The 20,391-nt window shown below is 37.9% G+C and overlaps 1 protein-coding gene across 2 annotated transcripts in view; it reads left to right on the top strand.

The window, feature by feature from the left end:
• Positions 1-20,391, top strand: part of MS4A4E (membrane spanning 4-domains A4E) — a 40,977-nt gene that overhangs the window by 3,235 nt on the left and 17,351 nt on the right. The window contains exons 2-3 of one of the 2 annotated variants that reach the window (XM_016920962.3): positions 9,716-9,875; positions 11,060-11,195. In XM_016920962.3, coding sequence (XP_016776451.3) covers positions 9,732-9,875; positions 11,060-11,195 — 280 coding nt within the window. In that variant the 5' untranslated portion in view covers positions 9,716-9,731. The remainder of the gene's footprint in view (positions 1-9,715; positions 9,876-11,059; positions 11,196-20,391) is intronic. The other variant, XM_009460419.4, reaches the window with a different exon arrangement.

Below are 20,391 nucleotides of genomic sequence, written 5' to 3'. Positions count from 1 at the left end.
TGTTCAGGGGATGCTGAAGTCTACTTATAGGTTTGATTATACCTACTCAATAAAATGTAAATGTAAGTCACCTCATAAACTCCATTATCATTAGAACAGAGATTACAAGAGGAAGAGGAGGGCCTCTTGGCCCACCTCTACATAGTCTTGTATCTAACTAGTCCATGAGAGCAAAAACAAGCACAACCCTGACTCTTCTGACCAATCTTTGAGACAAACTGCAAAAGAGAGGAAGAGTCAACCTCTGACAACACGGTACCATGAATAACATGCTCTCACCAGTTATATAGACCCCTCCTCTTTGCTTTTTCACTTCCCCCAAGACAGGACAGGTTGGAGCAGGGTCATGCCAGGAATAAAGCCCCTCTTTAGCATGTCCTTGAGTGGTAGGAAGTGTTAGAGGAAATTTATGTTTTATACTTCAAGCCAGAAATGAGTAAGTGATAGTAGGAAGACCAATAATAATAGTCAATAGGTAGTTAGTATTTATTAAGTGACATGAACTGGTTTAAATGTTTACATGTGCTATTTCATCATTAAATTTCTCTACGAGATACGCTGTATTATTCACAGGGTAGAGTTACAGAAACACAAGATTAATTAACTTGAGTAAGGAGTGGCAGGGCCAAAATTTAAATCCAGGTAATTTAATTCTAGAACTTGTTTGCTTAAGAGGATCCACTACACTAGTCTGGCGAATAGAAGAACTCTTTTATTTGCACATTTATTCATTCCTCAGTTGTTGAACATTTGGGTTGTTTGCACCTTTTGACTATTATAGGTAATACTGCTAGGAAAATTCATTTTACAAGTTTTTGTGTGGACATATGTTTTTATTTCTCTTTGCATGTATCTGGGAATGGAAGGGATAGGTCGTAAGGCTGGTTCATGGTTGACATTTTGCAAAGAATCAGTTAGGGAGGAATCCTCCTTATGTTTTAGGAACAGTTTCAGTAGGATTATCTCTTTGGTATTTATTAGCTCTTCTGTGGTATAAACACTTCTTTGTACATGTGTTAGAATTTGGATGTGAATCTATAGGGCTCAATAATCTAATCTTCCACCTTAATAAACTGGAAAAAGAAGAACAAACTAAATGGAAACAACTTGTAGAAAAGAAATAATAAAGACTAGAGTGAAAATAATAGAGTAGAAACACATTAGAGTAAATCAACAAAACCCAAAGTTCATTCTTGCAACGATCAACAAATTTGAAAAACCTTTAGCTATATTGAATGACAAAAATTACAAGAAGAAATCACTAAAATCAGGAATGAAAGAGGCAGCATAATTACCAAACTTACAGAATTAAAGAAATTATAAGGGATACTATAAAATTATATCCAAATAAATCAGATAACATATGAAATGGTCAAATTTTTATGAAGATACTACTAAAACTGACTGAAGAAGAAATACAAAAATAAAAAGAAATACAAAATCTGAATAGATCTGTAATAAGAGATTAAATGAGGAATTTAAAAAACTTTTATAAAGGAAAGCCCAGGCTCCTGTGATTTCACTGGTGAATTTTACTAAACATTTCAAAAAGAATTAATACCCTTCCATCAAAAACTAGAAGAGAAGGGAACAATTCCAAACTTATTACATAAGGCTAGTATTATTTTGACACCAAAATCAAGAAAAGACAACATAAGCGAACAAAACTACATATGAATGTCTCTCATGAATACAGACACAAATACTCAAAAAAATTAGCAAGCAGAATTCAGCAACATGTAAAAAAGATTATATATGAGGACAAAGTCAGATTAATCTCAAGAATATAAAATTTAGCATTCAAAAAATCAGTGTTATATAATGCATTAATAGAATAAAAGACAAAAACCGCAAAAAGTCACACGAATGCCTCAATAGATTAAAAAATTAACAAAATCCAATACTTTTTATGATAAAAATACTCATCCAATGACGAATAGAATGGAATCATTCCCCCACCAAATAAAAAGCTATTAGAATTAATGAATGAGTTAAGCAAACTCGAAGGATACAAATAATATATACAAATGAACAGACACTTCAAAATAAGATGTACATGCGGCCAACAGTCATATGAAAAAATACTCAACATCACTGATCATTAGACAAATACAAGTGAAAACCATAATGAAATGCCCCCTTACACCAATCAGAATGACTATTAACAAAAAGTCAAAAAAATAAAAATAACAGATACTAACGAGGTTGTGGAGAAAAAGAAATATTAATACACTGTTGGTATGAGTGTAAATTAGTTCAACCACTGTGGAACACTGTGGTGATTCCTCAAAAACCTAAAAACAGAAATACCATTCAACCCATCAATCCCACTGTGGGTATATACCCAAAGGAATAGAAATCATTCTATTTTAAAGACACACGCACACATATGTTCATTGCTGCACTATTCACAGTAGCAAAGACATGGAATCAACTTAAATGCCCATCAATAGTAGGCTGGATAAAGAAAATGTGGTACATATACACCATGAAATGCTGTGCAGCCATAAAAAAAGAACAAGATCATGTTCATTGCAGGAACATGGATAGAGCTGGAGGCCATTATCCTTAGTAAACTAACACGGGAACAGAAAACCAAATACTGCATGTTCTCACTTATAAGTGGAGCTAGATGATGAGAACACATGGGCACATAAAGGGGAACAACACACACTGGGGCTTATTAGAGGGTGGAGGCTGGGAAAAGGGAGAGGAGCAGAAAAAATAAATTATAGGTACTAGGCTTAAAACATGGGTGATATGGTTGGGCGCAGTGGCTCATGCCTGTAATCCCAGAACTTTGGAAGGCTGGGGTGGATGGATCACCTGAGGTCAGGAGTTCAGGACCAGCCTGGCCAACATGGTGAAACCCATCTCTACTAAAAATACAAAAATTAGCCGGGCGTGGTGGTGCACGCCTGTAGTCCCAGGTACTCGGGAGGCTGAGGCAGGAGAATTGCTTGAACCCTGGAGGCGGAGGTTGTAGCGAGCTGAGATCACACCACTGCACTCCAGCCTGGGTGACAGAGCAAGACTCGGTTTCAAAATTAAAAAAAAAAAAAACCTGGATGATAAAATAATCTGTAAATCAAACCCTATGACACAATACCTATATGACCAACCTGCACATATACCCCTGAAGTTAAAATAAAAGTTAAATTAAATATATATACATACAAAAATAAATTGGAGTTCTATATGCTAGCACTGAAGAATTTAAAAATGAAATTAAGACAACAATCTCCTTTACAATAGTTTCAAATAGAACAAAATTCTCGGGAATAAATTTATCAAAATAAGCACAAGACTTATACACCGAATACTACAAAATGTTAAAAGAAACTAAAGAAAATTTAAACAAATGAAAAAAACTCATATTCAGGAACTGGAAGGCTTAATATTGGTAAGATGGTAATATTATTCAAATTGACCTACAGATTCAACACAATCTTTATAAAAAATTCAAGCAACCTTATTCAGAAATTTGCAAGCTAATTCTAAAATCATATGGAAATACAAGGGACTCAGAATAGTCCAAACAATTTTGAAAAAGAAAAATAGTTTGGTGCACTTACACTTTCCAATTCAAAACTTACTACGAAGCTATAATTTTAAGACAGTGTGGTATTGGCATAAGCACAGACATATAGAACAATGGAATAGAATTGAATAAAATTGTCTAAAAATAAAAATGGGGTGGAATAGAATAGTCTAGAAATAAACCTCTATATTTATGACTAGTTGATTTTTGACAAGGATAACACAACTACTAAGTGAGAAAAGAATAGTCTGTTTAGCAAATCACGTTTCAACAACTTCAGATTCACATGCAAAAGAATGAAGTTGGACACTTTCTTACACCAAACAAAACAGCTCAAAGTGGAGCAAAAACCAAAATGTAAGACCTAAATGTAACTAATACCCTTCTATTTAGGTATATTGAGACCTATATGTAGACTTTAGCATCCTGTGAGCAGAACACAAATTTTAGATATGGAGCAAAGAGATAAAATAAAATAGCAGGCCTTATTTTTGGTCTTAAATTTAATACATACCCTCCAATTTTGTTAAACTTGGGAGAATTGTCCTCCTCTGGGCTTAAAGTCATTACAAAAAAGCCCATAGTTTGACTCATTTACCAACTTGTCCCGGAAGGGAGACAATTTATTTCAAACATTTGAATACCTAAATAGAAGATATCCAGTCTTCCTCAAAATTTCTCTTTCAAAAAAGTAAGGTGGTGCAAGGGACAGTATGTGGAGATTATTTCACAACCCTACAAGTAGTCGCTAATCAACAGTGGGAAGATCTAAAGGGAACAGGAACCCTAAGAAGGCTATGAAACTGCAAGTGTCCTTTCCCTGTTGAAAGCCCAACAATTAATTACTTTGTCCGTGTTAAAAATCTGGAGGTTTAAGATCAGTCACTGTGGCTCACACCTATAATCCAAGCACTATGGGAGGCTGAGGTAAGAAGATTGCTTGACCCTGTGAATTTGAGAACAGCCTGGGCAACATGGCAAAACTCTGTCTCTACAAAAAGCACAAAAATTAGCTGGGTGTGCTGGTGTGCACCTGTAATCCCAGCTACTTTGGAGGCTGAGGTCGAGGCTGCAGTGAGTCATGATAACGCCACTGCACTCCAGCTTGGGTGATAGAGTGAGACCCTGTCTCAAAAACTTCTGGTAGTTTGTCATTAATGCCTTCTGTTACCTACACTGTATGCTCAATCGCTCATTAAATGACGACCTTCTTTGCCTCTTTTGACAGTTTTTGATTAGAAGCTTATTTTATCTGATCTAAGTATAGTCAATCCTTCTCCTTTGACTACTATTTGCATAGAGTATTTCATCCCTTCACTTTCAGCCTGTGTTTTTTCTTAAAGCTAAAGTGAGACTCTTATAGCATATAGATCTTGTTTTTTTTTAATTCAGCCACTCTATGATTGAAGAATTTAATTCCTTTATATTTAAGGTTATTATTAATAGGTAAGTAGTTAGTAGTGCCATTTTGTTATTTTGTGGGGAGGGGGTTGTTTTTGTAGATATTTGTTTATTTCTTCATCTCTTGTCTCCCTTTGCGGTTAGGTAATTTTATGAAGTACTAAGCTTTTAATTTTTTTTATCTTTCATGTATCTGCTGCAGTTCTATAGTTCTTATAGCTCTAGAGGCTGGGAAGTCTAAGGGCATGTATGACATAAACCTCTGGTGAGGGTGATCCCATGGAAAAAGATGGAAGTGAGTGCACAAAGCAAAGAGAGAGAGATGGGGCCAAATATATTCTTTATCAGGAGTCCACTCCTGCCATAGCTAACCCTCTCCCATGATAATGACATTTATCCATTCACGAGGATGAAGGTCTCTGGATGTAATTACCTCTGGAAGGTCACACCTCTTAAAACTGTTACAATGGCAATTAAGTTTTCACATGAGTTTTAGAGGGGACAGTGAAACCATAGCATTTCATCCACGACCCTCCAAAACTCATGTTCTTCTCACATACAAAATACAATAATTCTGTCTCAATAGCCTCAAAAGTTTTTACCCATTCTAGCATCAAGTCTAAAGTTCTAAGTCCAGAGTCATCAGAAGCAGATATGGATGAGATTCAAGGTGTGACTTATCTGGAGGCAAATGTTTCCAGCTGTGAGCCTGTGAAATCAAAACCAGTGATTTGTTTCCAAAATATAATGGTGAGATAGGTATAGAATAGACTGTCTCAGTTCAAAAGAGAGAGCCAGGCAAGAAAAAGGCATAACTGGTTTCAAGTGAGTCCAAAATCCAACAGAGAAAACAGAATTATGTTTTAAATCTGGAGAATAATTTCCTTTGACTCCATGTCCTGAATCCTGGGAGTGCTGATTGGGGCCCTCAGACATGACCCTGCTCCCATATCTTTGCTGGACTCAGTCCGTGCTTCAGCTCTGTTAGGTTGGAGTTGCATGCTAGTGGCCCTATAGTTCTGAGATCTCAAAGGTAGCCCCACTCCCATGGCTCCACTAGGCATATCCCTAATTGGGACTCCCTGTGTTGGCTCTGACTCCGCATTCCCACTCAGCTTTGCCCTAATAGAGGCTCTTAGAAGTGGCTCCACTCCCATAGCTATATGTGATATTCTTTGATCCTAGGTGGAGAAAGCCATGCCCCTACATCTCTTGCAGTCTGTGAGCCTGTACACATGGATTCCACCAAGGTTTACAGCTTGTGCCTTCCAGGCACAGGTATTCCAGGCAATGTGGCAGTGCGAGCTGAGGTCCTAGGCTCAGGGTCTTGCAAAACTGCTGTGGCATATGGCACAGGTTCACTCACCCAGTTGTGGGTGGATGCAGGTTACCCACAAAGCTAAGGCTGTAACTCTAAAGTACACCTCAGTAACTCAAGTCCATGGAGCAGGGATGAAATTGAGACTGATTCTGGGGTCAGTGCACAACATCATCAAGGCTCCAGGGAAAGAGGGGTGCTTTGGAGGCTTGAGCTCTGGGGAGCAGGTTACTGTTGAAATTTTGGTTCCAGAGACAATCGGGCATAGCAGCAATTCCAACCCTGGGGGATGGAGTGCCACATAGTGGTAACTCTAGACCCTGGGATGATGGGGCATGGCAATATGCCAGGCTGTGTAAGGCTGGATGTAGCAGCAGCAAGGCCTCAGGAATGACTAGGCCTGTCTGTAGCTTTTTCCTTGGGTTTCTTGGAGCAGTGCAGAAATGACCCCCTGGGGAGTAAGGATTTCTCAGAAGCTTGGACTCCAGGGGACTGGTCAGTTCCAGGGAGGTGGGGCACTGGAGCTATTTTGCCTGGATGGTGGGGTGACATAGCTCAATCAAAGCTATGGGTGCCCAGAGAGTGGAGCACAGTTTCAACTTGAGTTTGGAGGGGCAGGGTGCACCAGCGACTAAGATGGGGGCATGGAGCAGTTCCATGGGAGCCTGGCCTCAGGGAGTAGAGAGTAGATAGCAGCAGTTTGGCTCAGGTATGGCTTCCGCGTGTGCATAGTGTAGTGGTGGTTAAGTCTCAGAGATGGAGGGTGCAATGGCTACTCACTCCTGAAGCAGAATGCACTCTAGCCAGTGATTCAGTTCCAAGAAGGGGCAGCACAGTAGCAACTCAGGCCATGGGGGCCAGGGCACAGTGTCAGCTCCTCCTCTGGGATAGAACAGACATGTGGACTTCAGGTAGCTCTGTCAGCTGAGCTCAGAGCCTGTGAAGACTCTATGTGTCTCCAGTAGTTAAGACTGCAGGTGTCTATGGCGGTGATGGGAGCTGCTGGGATCCTGTCACTAACTTTTCCCTGTAGGAAGAAGGCCCTCCTGACTCAGAGCTGGTTCTAACTGGGGGAAGGGGTGATGGAAGAAAGGTGTTTTCTCTCCTTCTTCCTACAGCCATTCTGGGTTTCTGTGCTCTACAAGATTTCTGCTACTCCTTTGCTGTTTTCTGGAGCTCTTCTTTAGTTATTTTGGTTGGAATGTAGTTGTTTATTCATTTTTGGGGTGTGTGTGTGTGTGTGTTGATGGCGATGAGGTTAGTAACTTCTAATTGGCCATCTTGCTGACATTCTCTAGAATTCTGATAAGACATATTATAGACCTTTTAATTCTCAACTTCTAATCTTTTAACCTTTCTTCTATTGTGATCATTTTCTTGTTTTTCTGTAGAATTCTTGGTGATTTCTTCAATTTTTTTCCAGTTGACTAATTCTATTTTCAGCTATTCCTTGTTATTTAACACATTGGCAAAATTTTTTCTGTCAACATTATTTTATATTTGAAATTTGTTTGAGACCATGTTGCAAACATATTGTGTCACTTTTTGCACTTTAACTTTTCATTTTTGTGATTTCATTTTCAATTGAATAAATTATCCATACTTTTTACATATTCTATATGTGATATATATCCAGATGCTCCTAATCTGTGGGACTTCTTGGAGGCTTGTATCAAGCATATCTACTTCCTTCTTTATGGAATCCAATGTAAGACTTATTCAGAGACTAACTGCTTTCTAAGCATGTCTTTTTGTTGGGATTTCTCCTTTACTACTAACTTTGATAGTTCTCAGAACTATAATTCTCCAGGAAAGTGATAGGTATCAGCTGATGCATTTAATTTCTAGGATTATGATCAATAATTTATGCTGTACACCTCAAGGAGACTCTTATCTTTGATAAGTATAATCTGAAATCTGTGGCCATAGTGTCCTGTTTCTTTGATACTTTTTCTACATTTTCCCCCAAATTTATCCTTATGCAATCTTTGTTTTTAACACTCATTTCACCTGACTTATAGAGATTTTCGTTGTTTCCCACTTTCATAACAAAATGGAGTTCTAATTCTGTTTGTCCAAATTGTTTTTGGAACTTTTCTAGATGAGATAAGAATAAGAACATTGACTTTTTGGTTACATTCTTACATTTAAGTCCTTATCTTAACTACTTCAATCACATTTACATTATATATTTCTTATTAATTATTAATTATATTTATCTTTCTTTTAAAAATACTTAACTTCTTATTTTATAATTTGTAATTTTGTACTTTTTATTTTACTGCTTTTCATAATTTTGAATGTATACATTACTAAAATTAATGCTCTAAATGATTAATCTTTTATTTTCATTTTAACTTTTCCCCTCTAGCTTTCTCTGAAATTCACCCTCCTTCTCCCAACTTTAATCAATTTTATTGCTAGATAGCTAATAATGTGTTTTCATTGATCTATCAAAGATAAATACACGATGACAATTATTTCCACAGAAATCTGAATTTTTTCTGTACATAGCAAATTTGGACTACAATAACTTTTTTTCATTTATGTTACCAATAAACGGGCACACATCTCCAAACCTGAGACTTTTTAGCAAATATGCTCCATTGAAATCAACTATGACTTGAAGGATATTAGCAAGCTTCACTTCCCTAAAATTTTATGGAAGTGGGCCATGAAACATCTGAATATCAATTCAAACACATAGGTAAAAATTTCCATGTGGCTTTAGCCTATCTCCACATTACTTGGTTGGAATCATTATACTGAGGAGAGACAGAGGCATAAAAGTAATATCTTTGTGCTTGGAATTTCAAAAAATGGCTTTATGTATTCTTGCTATGCACCAGCAAATTAGAATTTAAAGCACTGTAACAGGAAAAGAGAATTAAATTTGTGGTGCCAAGAATATGACTCAGAGCCATAAGTTTCATTCCCAGAGTTCAGAGCTTATGGGACAAAATACAAGGTTACATGGGAAGATTTTCAGCCCTGAGAATTTAGCTGTGCTTTGGTTATAAAAGGAGGAACTATACAATACTGTACAATAAATTGGAAGGCAGATGAATTTGTGTAGCTTATTACTATTATAAAAGTAATCCTTCATGGGGAAGTGGCTGTAATCAAGGGACTAGGCATTAAAAGGGATAGAAATAAAATCTGAGCAGACTTGGGATTTGAAGTTGAAGAAGTTTCTCTAATTTACCTCACTTCTGTCAACATGTCCTCTCTCCTAGCGTATTATTGATATCATATAACATTTAAGTCTCTCTCTCTCTCTCTCCACCCCCCACTTAATGTGTTGCCTCTTCCAGTTCCCTAGATCTAACAACTGTTATAATATTGGAGGGGAATGTAGACCAGGTTTTGTCCTTAGGGAGGAATCTGCCCCAAAGTGTCAAGACTTTCTTTTGTCATTTCCAGGACCTCATCTTAAATTACATTTCTTATTGTAGCACCTTTTCTGCTGCCATGACAAGCATGCAAGGAATGGAACAGACCACTCCAGGGGCTGGCCCTGATGTGCCCCAGCTGGGAAACATAGATGTCATACATTCATATCTGTGTAAAGGATTGCAAGAGAAGTTCTTCAAGAGGAAACCCAAAGTCCTTGGGGTAAGTCAATTGCAAATCTGGGAGAAGACCAATAGTGTTGTAAACTCATGTTTGATCAGAGCTAATGCCCAATACACTGTCCTGCCAGCCTCATAATACATCAACCAGCCCTAGCAACATCAGTATTTAATTTCAGGCCGTTTCTTTGAAAAAATATATAATATTCTATCACATCCTGCTTCCAAATTAATTATATTTAAAATATATTGACTTCAGATCTATTCTAGGGTTGTGGGTCAGCCATGATAATTATATTTAACTTCAGTATAGAAGAACGGCAAAAGAAAAGGCCCACCTGTCCACTAGCTGACTCCCCCTCCACAGGCCTTCCTGACAGCTGATAGATGTATATTGCTACTCTTTCTTTCTTGCAGCTTTTCTTAGCCTACTGCTCAGAGGATGAAAAATCTGCTATTCTCTGAGCATTTCCATCTGGAGTCTCAGGCGAACGTGTCTAAAAACAATATAGAATTAAAAGAGTGACAGGTTAGGGAAGGTGAAAGAACATTTAAATATAGGTTTATCACTAGCCCAAGCTTCAAACCACTGAGAAAATGTCACTGTGGATTCTTTGGATTCCTTCTCTTTTTTTGCATTATTCATTTTTTTTGGAGAGAAATATAGTTACTTCTCATAAAATATGTTATTTATGTTGGCACATACTAGGTTCAATTTTTTAATGTATGGATAATTATTTTAAAATATACTGTAGGTTTTAGAGCAGTTTTAGGCTTAAAGAACAATTGAGAGCAAAGTACAGGTATATCCCATATGCCCCTTGCCCCGACACATGCATAGCTTTTTAATTATCAACTTTCCCTACCAGAGTGGGACATTTGTTCCAACTGATGAACCTATGTTGACACATCATTACTCAAAGTACACAAATCACAATGGGGTTCATTCTCTGTGTTGTGTGTTCTATGGGCTTTAACAAAGGCATAGTGATATGAATCTACCTTTATAGTATCATACAGTATCCCACCAATCCCTGGCAATCACTAATCTTCTATCGTCTTCATAGTTTGCCTTTTCCAGAAAGTCATACAGTTAACATTATAAATTAGGTAGTTTTTAAAGACTGCCTTCCTTCACCTAATAACATGCATTTAAATTTCCTCTATGTTTTCTTATGGCTTAATAGCTCATTTATTTTTAGTACTGAATAATATTTCATTGTCTAGAGGTACCACAGTTTGTTTATGCATTCACCTACGGAAGGACATCTTGATGGCTTCCAAACTTTGGCAATTAGGAGTAACGTTGCTATAAATATCTGTGTGCAAGTTTTGTGTGGACATAAGTTTTCAACTTATTCGGGTAAGTATGATTACTATATTGTATTGTAAGAGTATGTTTAGTTTTGTAAGAAACTGCCAAACTGTCTTCCCTGTTACTTTGCAATTTTGAAGATTTCAGTCAGCAATGAAGGAGAGTTCCCGCTGTTCTACATAATTGCCAGCATTTGATTTCCTCAATGTTCTGGATTTTTTACCATTCTAATAGGTGTGTAGTCCAATCTCATTACCATTTTAATTTTCATTTCCCTGGTGACATAAGATGTGGAGCATCTTTTTATATGTTTATTTACCATCTCCATATCTTCTTTCTTGAGGTGTCTTATTAAAGTTTTTGGCACATTTTTTTTTTAACTGGGATGTTAGTATTCTTAACGTTGAGTTTGAAGTTCATTGTATATGTTGAATAACAATCCTTTGTCAGGTATGTTTTTTGCAAATATCTTCTGTCACTCTGTGGTTTATCTTTTCATGTCCTGACAGTGTCTTCTGCAGAGCAGAATTTTTTAATTTTAATAAAATCAAGATGATTAATTCTGTATTTCATGGGTTGTGCCTTTGGTATTGTAATGACAAACTCATCACCAAAACCAAGGTTATCTAGATGTTGGCGTACGTCATCTGTTAAGAGTTTCAGAGTTTTGAGTTTAACATTTGGGTCTGTGATTTACTTTGAGTTAATTTTTGTGAAGGATAAAAGGTATGTGTCTAAGTTCAATTTTTGCCTATGGAGGTCCAGTTTTTTAAGTAGTATTTTTTTTTTGGAAAGACTATTCTAATTGTATTACCTTAGCTCTTTATCAAAGATCACTTGACTATACTTCTGTGTCTATTTCTAGGCTTTCTATTCTATTCCCTTGATCTATTTGTCTATTTCTTTGCCAATATCACACAGTCCTGATTACTATCACTTTAGAGTTTGTCCTAAAGTTGGGTAGTGTTACTCCTACAACTCCTTCAAGATTCTTTTTGCTATTCTAAGTCTTTTGCCTTTCCCTATAAACTTTAGAGTCAGTTTATCAACATACACAAATAGTTTGCTAATATTTTGAGGTAGATTGCATTAAATCTACAGATTAAATTGGGAAGAACTGACGTCTTGACAATGTTGAGTCTTCCTTTCCATGGACATGGAATATCTCTCCATTTATTTAGTTATTCAACTTATTTTTTTAAGTTTTTCTTATAGATTTTGTACATAGTTTGTTAGATTTATGCCTAACAAACACCAAATACCAATACCTAAATATTTAATTTTTAGGGGTGCTAATTTAAATTTCAAATTTCACTTATTTACTATAAGTACATAAGAAAGTAATTGACTCTTGTGTATTAAGCTTGTATCCTACAACCTTAATATAATCATTTGTTAATTCCAGGAGTTTTTGGTTGATTCTTTCAGATATTCTACACAGACAATTATGTCATCTGTGAATAAAAGCAGTTTTATTTTTTTCCTTACCAATTGTATACTTTTATTTCCTTTTCTTGTCTTACCATTTCAGCTATGACTTCCAGTAAATGGTAAAAGGAGTAGTGACGGGCTTATCCCTGCCTTGTTCCTGATCTTAGTGAGAAAGCTTTGAATTTCTCCATTAAGTATGAAGTTAGCTGTAGTTTTATTAATAAATATTCTTTATCAACCTAAACAAGTTCTCTTCTATTAATAGTTTTTCAAACGTTTTTATAATAAACAGGCATTGGATTTTGTTCAATATTTTTCCTGCATCTGTTGATATAATCATGTGATTTTTCTTCCTTTTAGCTTGTTGATGTCATTAGTTACATTCATTGATTTTTGAATGTCTAGTCAGCCTTGCATATCTGGGATAAATCCCATATGGTTATGGTATATAATTCTCTTGATACACTATTAGATTTAGTTTGCATATGTTTTGTTGGGAATTTTTGCATCTTTGTTCACCAGAGATATTGGTCTGCAGTTTTCTTTTCGTGTAATGTTTTTGACTTTTTTTTTTTTTTTTGGTAGATAATAGTGCTAGCTCCATAGAATGAGTTAGGGAGTATTTCCTCTTTTTCTGTTTTCTGTAAAGAATTGGTATAATTTCATTTTTAAGTATTTGGTAGAATTCCAAACCTTTCCAGGCCTGGTGCTTTCTGTTTTGAAAATTAATTAATTATTTATTTTATTTATTTAATAATTATAGGCTTATTCAGAGTGCCTATTTCTTCTTGTGTGAGTTTTGACAAATTGTCTTTAAGGAGGAATTCATTGGCTCAAGGTTATCAAATTGTGGGCACAGAATTGTTCGTAGCATTATTTTATTATCCTTTTAGTTTCTATGGGAACTGCAGTGATATTCCCCCTTTCACTTATGAGTAATTTGTGTCCTCTCTCTCTTTCTCATAGACTGGCTAAAGGCTTATTGATTTTATTTATGTATTTTTCTTTTTTTAAAAAAAACATTGGATTTCATTGAGTTTGTCTATTAATTTTCTGTTTTTAATTTTATGATTTCTGCTCTAATTACTATTACTTTTTTTTCTTCTGCTTGCTTGGAGTTTAATTTGCTTTTCTTTTTCTGGTTTCTTAAGGTAGACTCTCAGGTGATTGATTTTGATCATTATTTTCTAATATATTCATTCAGTGTTATAAATTTTTTCTAAGCACTGCTTTCACTACATCCCATAAATTTTGATAAGTTGTTTTAATTTTTTGACCCATTTTTAATGCCATGAGATAATTGTACTCCAGCTCTCCTATTTTAAGAACGCTGTTTACTCATGTTCATGTCCTCAGGCCCCAGACGTCAAGAAAATATCAGATTTGCTCTTCCTTTTTTCTTCCCTTGTATACACTCCTTTTTCTTCAGGTTACTTCCCCTTGCTACAATAATTGCTTTCTAATTCCTTGGCCACTTTTCTCTGAGTGTGTGACAAAAGATAGAAACAATTGCGGTAGAAGTAGCATCCTAGGTATCAGAAAAGCACCTCTGGGCTGGTTCTGGCATACTCCTTTTAACCGTGAAATGATTGACAGTGGTAGAGATCCTGAGAGATAATATTGGTAAGATAATATTTATGGTTCTTTATGTGAAAAAAAGAGTGACAACAGAATATCAAGGTCATATGACTATATCAAATGAAAAAGAATAAGGATAGCTTAGTGATTGGAAAGGGAGTGGCATAAGCACCATTTTTGTGGTGGATAATCAGTTTTTGCTTTCATCATTTCTAGGTTGTGCAGATTCTGATTGCCTTGATGAGCCTTAGCATGGGAATAAAAATGATACGTGTTGCATTTAGTCTTATGAAGAACGTCCCATTTTTGTGTATGCTGGGTACACAATTTGGGGGTCAGTGATGGTGAGCAGGGTATTTTTTGATGTAATTGGAGATAACATAATAGAGGTGTAAATACCCTGATCTTTACAATTTTATTCTAACTCTATCTTGTAATTCTGTAAATTTGAGAATGGTATCTAACCTTTTTAAACTCAATTTTCTCATATTTAAAATAGTAATAATAATATAAAACTTAAAGCTAGGCAGATTAAATACTTTATATAAGTCAGTTAGGATATATTACAGCAACACATTGCCAAAGACCCAAACTGGAATGACTTAAGCAATGAAAGCACTGATTGTTTCACAACAAGATTAGGGGCTTATCATTTCCAGAATTGTTTAATTTGGTGGTGTAAGGATTTCATCAAGGACTGCTAGCAGACTATATCAGAGGGGAGATGGTAGACACATCTCATTTTTGATAAATATTTTATATACATATGCCCAAATCAACTATCAGTAAGGGTAATGGACTTGCCATTACTGGCTTAGACTAATTAAGATTTACCTCTGTAGCTGGGAGGAGTCTACACTACCTTTTAGCTCAGGAAAAACTGAAGAAAATGATGGTTTAGTTAGCAAGGAAAAAGAGATGTGGCTGGTAAACAGGCAGTTTCTAATATAGAGTCTATTGACTATCAAATCTCAGGAAACTGTTACCTTAGAAAATTAAATTGTTATTTGATACATTTTGTTTCATAAGTTTAATAACAGTGACTATGATTAATATTAAATTAAAATTAGAATTGGAATTTAAGTTTAAAAACCTTTTCCCAAGAGAAAACACAAGAGAGTTTTGATGCAAATTGAAAGTAAAATTGAGAATAAAATACCAAGTTTTACCTATCGACAAAAGAAAAATAAAATTTATGAGGCGGGTTTATGTTAGAATCAAGGAATCTATTCTAGCATTATAGGGTTTCCATTTATTTCCAAAACTGAGAATGAGACAGTTTAGAGTTTTATATTAGAGCTTAATTTTTGCTCCCCTTCACTCGTGTACAGCGGAAGTGAAAGATTTGAAGGAGAGTGTATTAGTCAGGGTTCTCTAGAGGGACATAACTAATAGGATAGATGTGTATATATATAAAAGGAAGTTTATTAGGGAGTATTGAGTCACACAATCACAAGGAGAGGTCCCACAATAGGCCATCTGCAAGCTGAGGGGCAAGGAAGCCAGTCTGAGTCCCAAAGCTGAAGAACTTGAAATCTGATGTTTGAGGGTAGGAAACATGCAGCATGGGAGAAAGATGTAGGCCAGAGACTAAACCAGTCTAGTGTTTCTACGTTCTTCTGCCTACTTTTATTCTGGCCACACTGGCAGCTGAGTAGATTGTGCCCTCCCAGATTGAGGGTGGGTCTGCCTTTCCCAGTCCACTGACTCAAATGTTAATCTCCCTTGGCAACCCCTTCATAGTCACACCCAGGAATGATATTTTGCATCCTTCAATCCAATCAAGTTAACATTCAATATTAACCATCAAGAGTCCACCCCTTGTCAACCTGAACCCACACACATCTCCTGAAGTCATACATGATTTTCAAATAAAGAAAATAAAGACAAAAGGCCAAAATTATGCCTAACATAATGCAGCTATTTTTTGTACAACCCAAAATGCACCAATCCCCAATCCAAATGCTATTACCTAAAGTTAACAACACTTAAATGCCGATATGAAGTTAATAAGTCTTATGTCACATGGTAAAGAAAAAAGAAAGAAAATAAAATGAAGATATTTTCTTAGTACAAATGTATACATGCACAAACATGTTCTTAACAAAAGAAGGAGGAAATACTCATGACAATTACGGTCTTCATTTCTGCAACTGATCACATGGTTGTAGCTGGTATTGATGACAGCCTTCTTCTACCACCCATTCTGTATTCCCTTTGCCTTCAGTAAGCATCTCAGCAGGCTGTGTTTTTTTTTCCTGGTGGAGTGACCAAAACCTTCATTCCAGAAGGTCTAGTCTGGGCCATTTGTAGTCCGGCCCACATTGGGTTGTTGTAGTTTCCCATTGACCTTAATCATAGGGCATGGTAATACTAAGAGACACCCTAAGGGATCTCCTGTATTCCACACATACTTCCTTACCTCCATTGTGGAGTAGTAGACTAATTTTATCTTGATAGTCCAGGTCAGTCACCCTAGCCAACACAGTAACTCCCTTCTTAGCTGGTTGACTTAGAGGTAAGAGGAGCCCAAAGTGGCCAGGTGGCAATCTTAACTTCCAGCTTAATGAAATCATTGTTGTGTCTCCTGGTGGCAACGTTCCTTCCTCTGGAACTAAGACCTCTAGGCCAGCAGAACATAGTGTTGTGGAAACAGGAAGCAAAAATTTTGCTGGTAGGTCACTAGGGGTGATGGTAAGTGGTGCCACTTCCACTTATACACCTTGATTTCTAGACCCACAAATCTTGGCTATAGGAGAAACAGTACCTTATATTAGACGCTGATTCAGAGCATGCACAGCCTTCTGGAGAACATTGCCCCAGCCCTGAAAGTATTGTCACCTAGTTGGTGTTGTAATTGTGACTTCAAAAGGACATTCCACCATTCTGTCAATCCAGCTGCTTCAGGATGATGGGAAACATGGTAAGACCAGTGAATTCCATGAGAATGAGCCCACTGCCGCATTTCTTTAGCCAACAAGTGAGTGCCTTGGTCAGAGGCAATGCTATGTGGGATACCATGACGGTGGTTAAGGCATTCCATGAGTCCTTGGATGGTAGTCTTGCCAGAAGCATTGTGTGCAGGATAGGCAAACCCATATCCAAAGTAAATGTCTATTCTGGTGAGGAAAAACCGCTGCCCTTTCCATGATGGAAGAGGTCTAATATAATCAAATTGCCACCAAGTAGCTGGCTGATCACTCCGAGGAATGGTGCTATATTGAGGGCTCAGTGCTGGTCTTTGCTGCTGGCAAATTAGGCGCTCAGCAGTGGCCATAGCCAGGTCAGTGAATGGAAGTCCATGTTGCTGAGCCCAAGCATATCCTCCATCCCTGCCACCATGGCCACTTCGTTCATGGACTCATTGGGCGATGACAGGGATGGCTGGAGAAAGAGGCTGACTGGTGTCCACAGAACGAGTCATCCTGTTCACTTGATTATTAAAATCCTCCTCTGCTGAGGTCACCCTTCAGTAAGCACTCACATGAAATACAAATATCTTCACAGTTTTTGACCACTCGGAGATGTCCATTCACATACCTCTTCCCAAAATTTATTTGTCACCAATTTTCCTATTATGCTTCTTCCAAGTCCCTGACCACCCAGCCAAACCATTGGCTACATCCCATGAATCAGTATATAATTGCACATCTGGCCATTTCTCCGTCCAAGCAAAGTGCACAATGAGGTGCTCAACATTCTGCCCACTGGGAAGATTTTCCTTCACCGTTGTCCTTCAGGTATGTCCTAGGAAGGGGCTGTAGTGCTGCAGCTGTCCACTTTGAGGTGGTGCCTGCATATCGTGCAAAGCCATCTGTAAACAGGGCCCTTGTCTTCTCTTCCTCTGTTAATTGATCCTGGGGAACTCCCCATGAGACCATCGGTGCAGGCTGGGGGAGAGAAGGCAGTGTGGCAGGAATGGGGATCATGAGCATTTGAGCCACTTCCTCATATAACTTACTTGTGCCCTCAGGAGTTGCTCAAGCCCGATCACATATATGCCACTTCCATTTGATGATGGAATGCTGCTGTGCATGCCCCACTTTATGGCTAGACAAGTTAGAAAGCACTCAGTTCATGATAGGTAGTTTAGGTCGCATGGTGACTTGATGACCCATAGCCAACCATTCAGTTTCTACCAAAGTCCAGTAATAGGGAAAGAGCTGTTTCTAAAAAGGAAAGTAGTTATCTACAGAAGATGGCAGGGCCTTCCTCCAAAATCCTAGAGGCCTCTGCTGTGATTCCTCTATGGGGGACTTCCAAAGGCTTCTAACAGCATCCCTCTCTGCCACTGACACCTCAAGCACAATTAGATCTGCTCGGTTCTATGGCCCAAGTGACAGAGCAACTTGCATAGCAGCTTGAACCTGTTGCAGAGCCTTCTCCTGTCCTGGACCCCACTCAAAACTGGAAGCCTTTCAGGTATCTTGAATAATGGGCTGGGTAACACACCCAGGTAAGGAATGTGTGGCCTCCAAAACCCAAATAAGCCCACTAGGCATTGTGACTCTTTCTTGGTTGTAGGGGGTGGGGGCAAATACAGCAACTTATCCTTCACCTTAGAAAGAATATCTCGACAGGCCCCACACCACTGAACCCCTAGAAATGTTACTGAGGTAGAAGGTCCCTGAATTTTAGTCATATTTATTTCCCATCCTCTGGCATGCAAATGTCTTACCAATAAGTCCAGTGTGCTTGCTACTTCTTGCTCACTGGATCCCATTAGTATAATTGCATCAATATAATGGACCAGTGTGGTATTTTGTGGAAGGGAAAAGTGATCAAGATCTCCCTGAACAAGGTTATGACACAAAGCCAGAGGAGAGTTGATATACCCCCGAGGTAGGACAGTAAAAGTACATTGCTGGTCTTGCCAGCTGAAGGTAAATTGCTTCTGGTGGGCCTTATAGACAGGAATGGAGAAAAAGGCATTTACCAAATCAATGGCTGCTTACCAGGTACCAGAAGATGGGTTAATTTGCTCAAGCAATGAAACCACAACTGGTACAGCAGCTGCAACTGGAGTCACTACTTGGTTAAGCTCATGATAATCCACTGTCATTCTCCAAGATCCATCTGTCTTCTGCACTGGCCAAATGGGAGAGTTGAATGGGGATGTGGTGGGAATCATCACCCTTGCATCTTTTAAGTCCTTGATGGTGGCACTAATGTCTGCAGTCCCTTCAGGGATGGGATATTGTTGTTGATTTACTGCTTTTCTAGGTAGAGGCAGCTCTAATGGCTTCCATTTGGCCTTTTCCTCCATAGTAGCCTTCTCTCTATGAGTCAGGGGCCAGTGTGGGGGTCCTGACAGCTGCTAAGCATGTCTATGTCAATTATGCATTCTGGCACTGGGGAAATGAATGCAGGATGAGTGTGGGGACCCACTGGAGCCACTGTAAGTTGAACCTGAGCTAAAGCTCCATTAATTACATGACCTCCATAAGCCCCTACTATAACTGGAGGATCACAGTGACTTTTTGGGTCCCCTGGAATCAATGTCAGCTCAGAGTCAGTGTCCAGTAGTTCCCAAAAGGTCTGATCATTTTTTCTTTCTTTCCCCAATCCAGTTACCTGGTAAAAGGCCAGAGGTCTCCTTGAGGAAGGATGGGAGAAAGATTAACAACATAAATTGTCAGTAGTGTAGTGGGATCCTTCTTTAAGAGGACCTGGCCTCCTTTTCATTCAAGGGGTTCTGGGTCTGTAAAATGGCATATGTCTGGAAATTGATAGTAGGGCTGCGATTCTCTGTTTTTATAATTCAAATTAGTGTTTTGTCCACTCGACCTGGAAGTTTTCTGCTTATGTAAATTAAGTAAGAATTCGGTAAGCTTCCTGTCAATTTCACTTCTAGGAACACTGTAATTAATTAGCCAATACCAGAGCTCTACACAAGTCAGACTATTCTGATTGCTGCTTTGCCTCTTCTGTCCATTATGGTAGCTATGCCTACCTTTCCTTTGATGGCTGAGTGCTGCCATTTGGCCCCTGCTGTCTCTAGATCCAATTATTTTTATTGTATTTAAATTTTGTAGTTGAGTGACTACAGTTTCTACTGTAAGATCTGGCATACAGAGAAGGGCAATCACAGAGCTCTTCAAGGATGCAAGTGCTGCCCTCTCAAATCTATTTCACAAAGTACTGGTCAAGGGTATATCTTCTGAACCCTCCCAGCAGGGATGAATAGGCTTAAAGTGACTAATCCACTCCTTCATCACAATCTGCATAAGCCTTT

The sequence above is a fragment of the Pan troglodytes genome, chromosome 9 (genome assembly GCF_028858775.2).
Source record: "Pan troglodytes isolate AG18354 chromosome 9, NHGRI_mPanTro3-v2.0_pri, whole genome shotgun sequence".
Taxonomy (NCBI): Eukaryota; Metazoa; Chordata; class Mammalia; order Primates; family Hominidae; genus Pan; species Pan troglodytes.
Note: the sequence above shows the minus strand (reverse complement) of the source record. Positions and strands in the feature narration are given on the sequence as shown.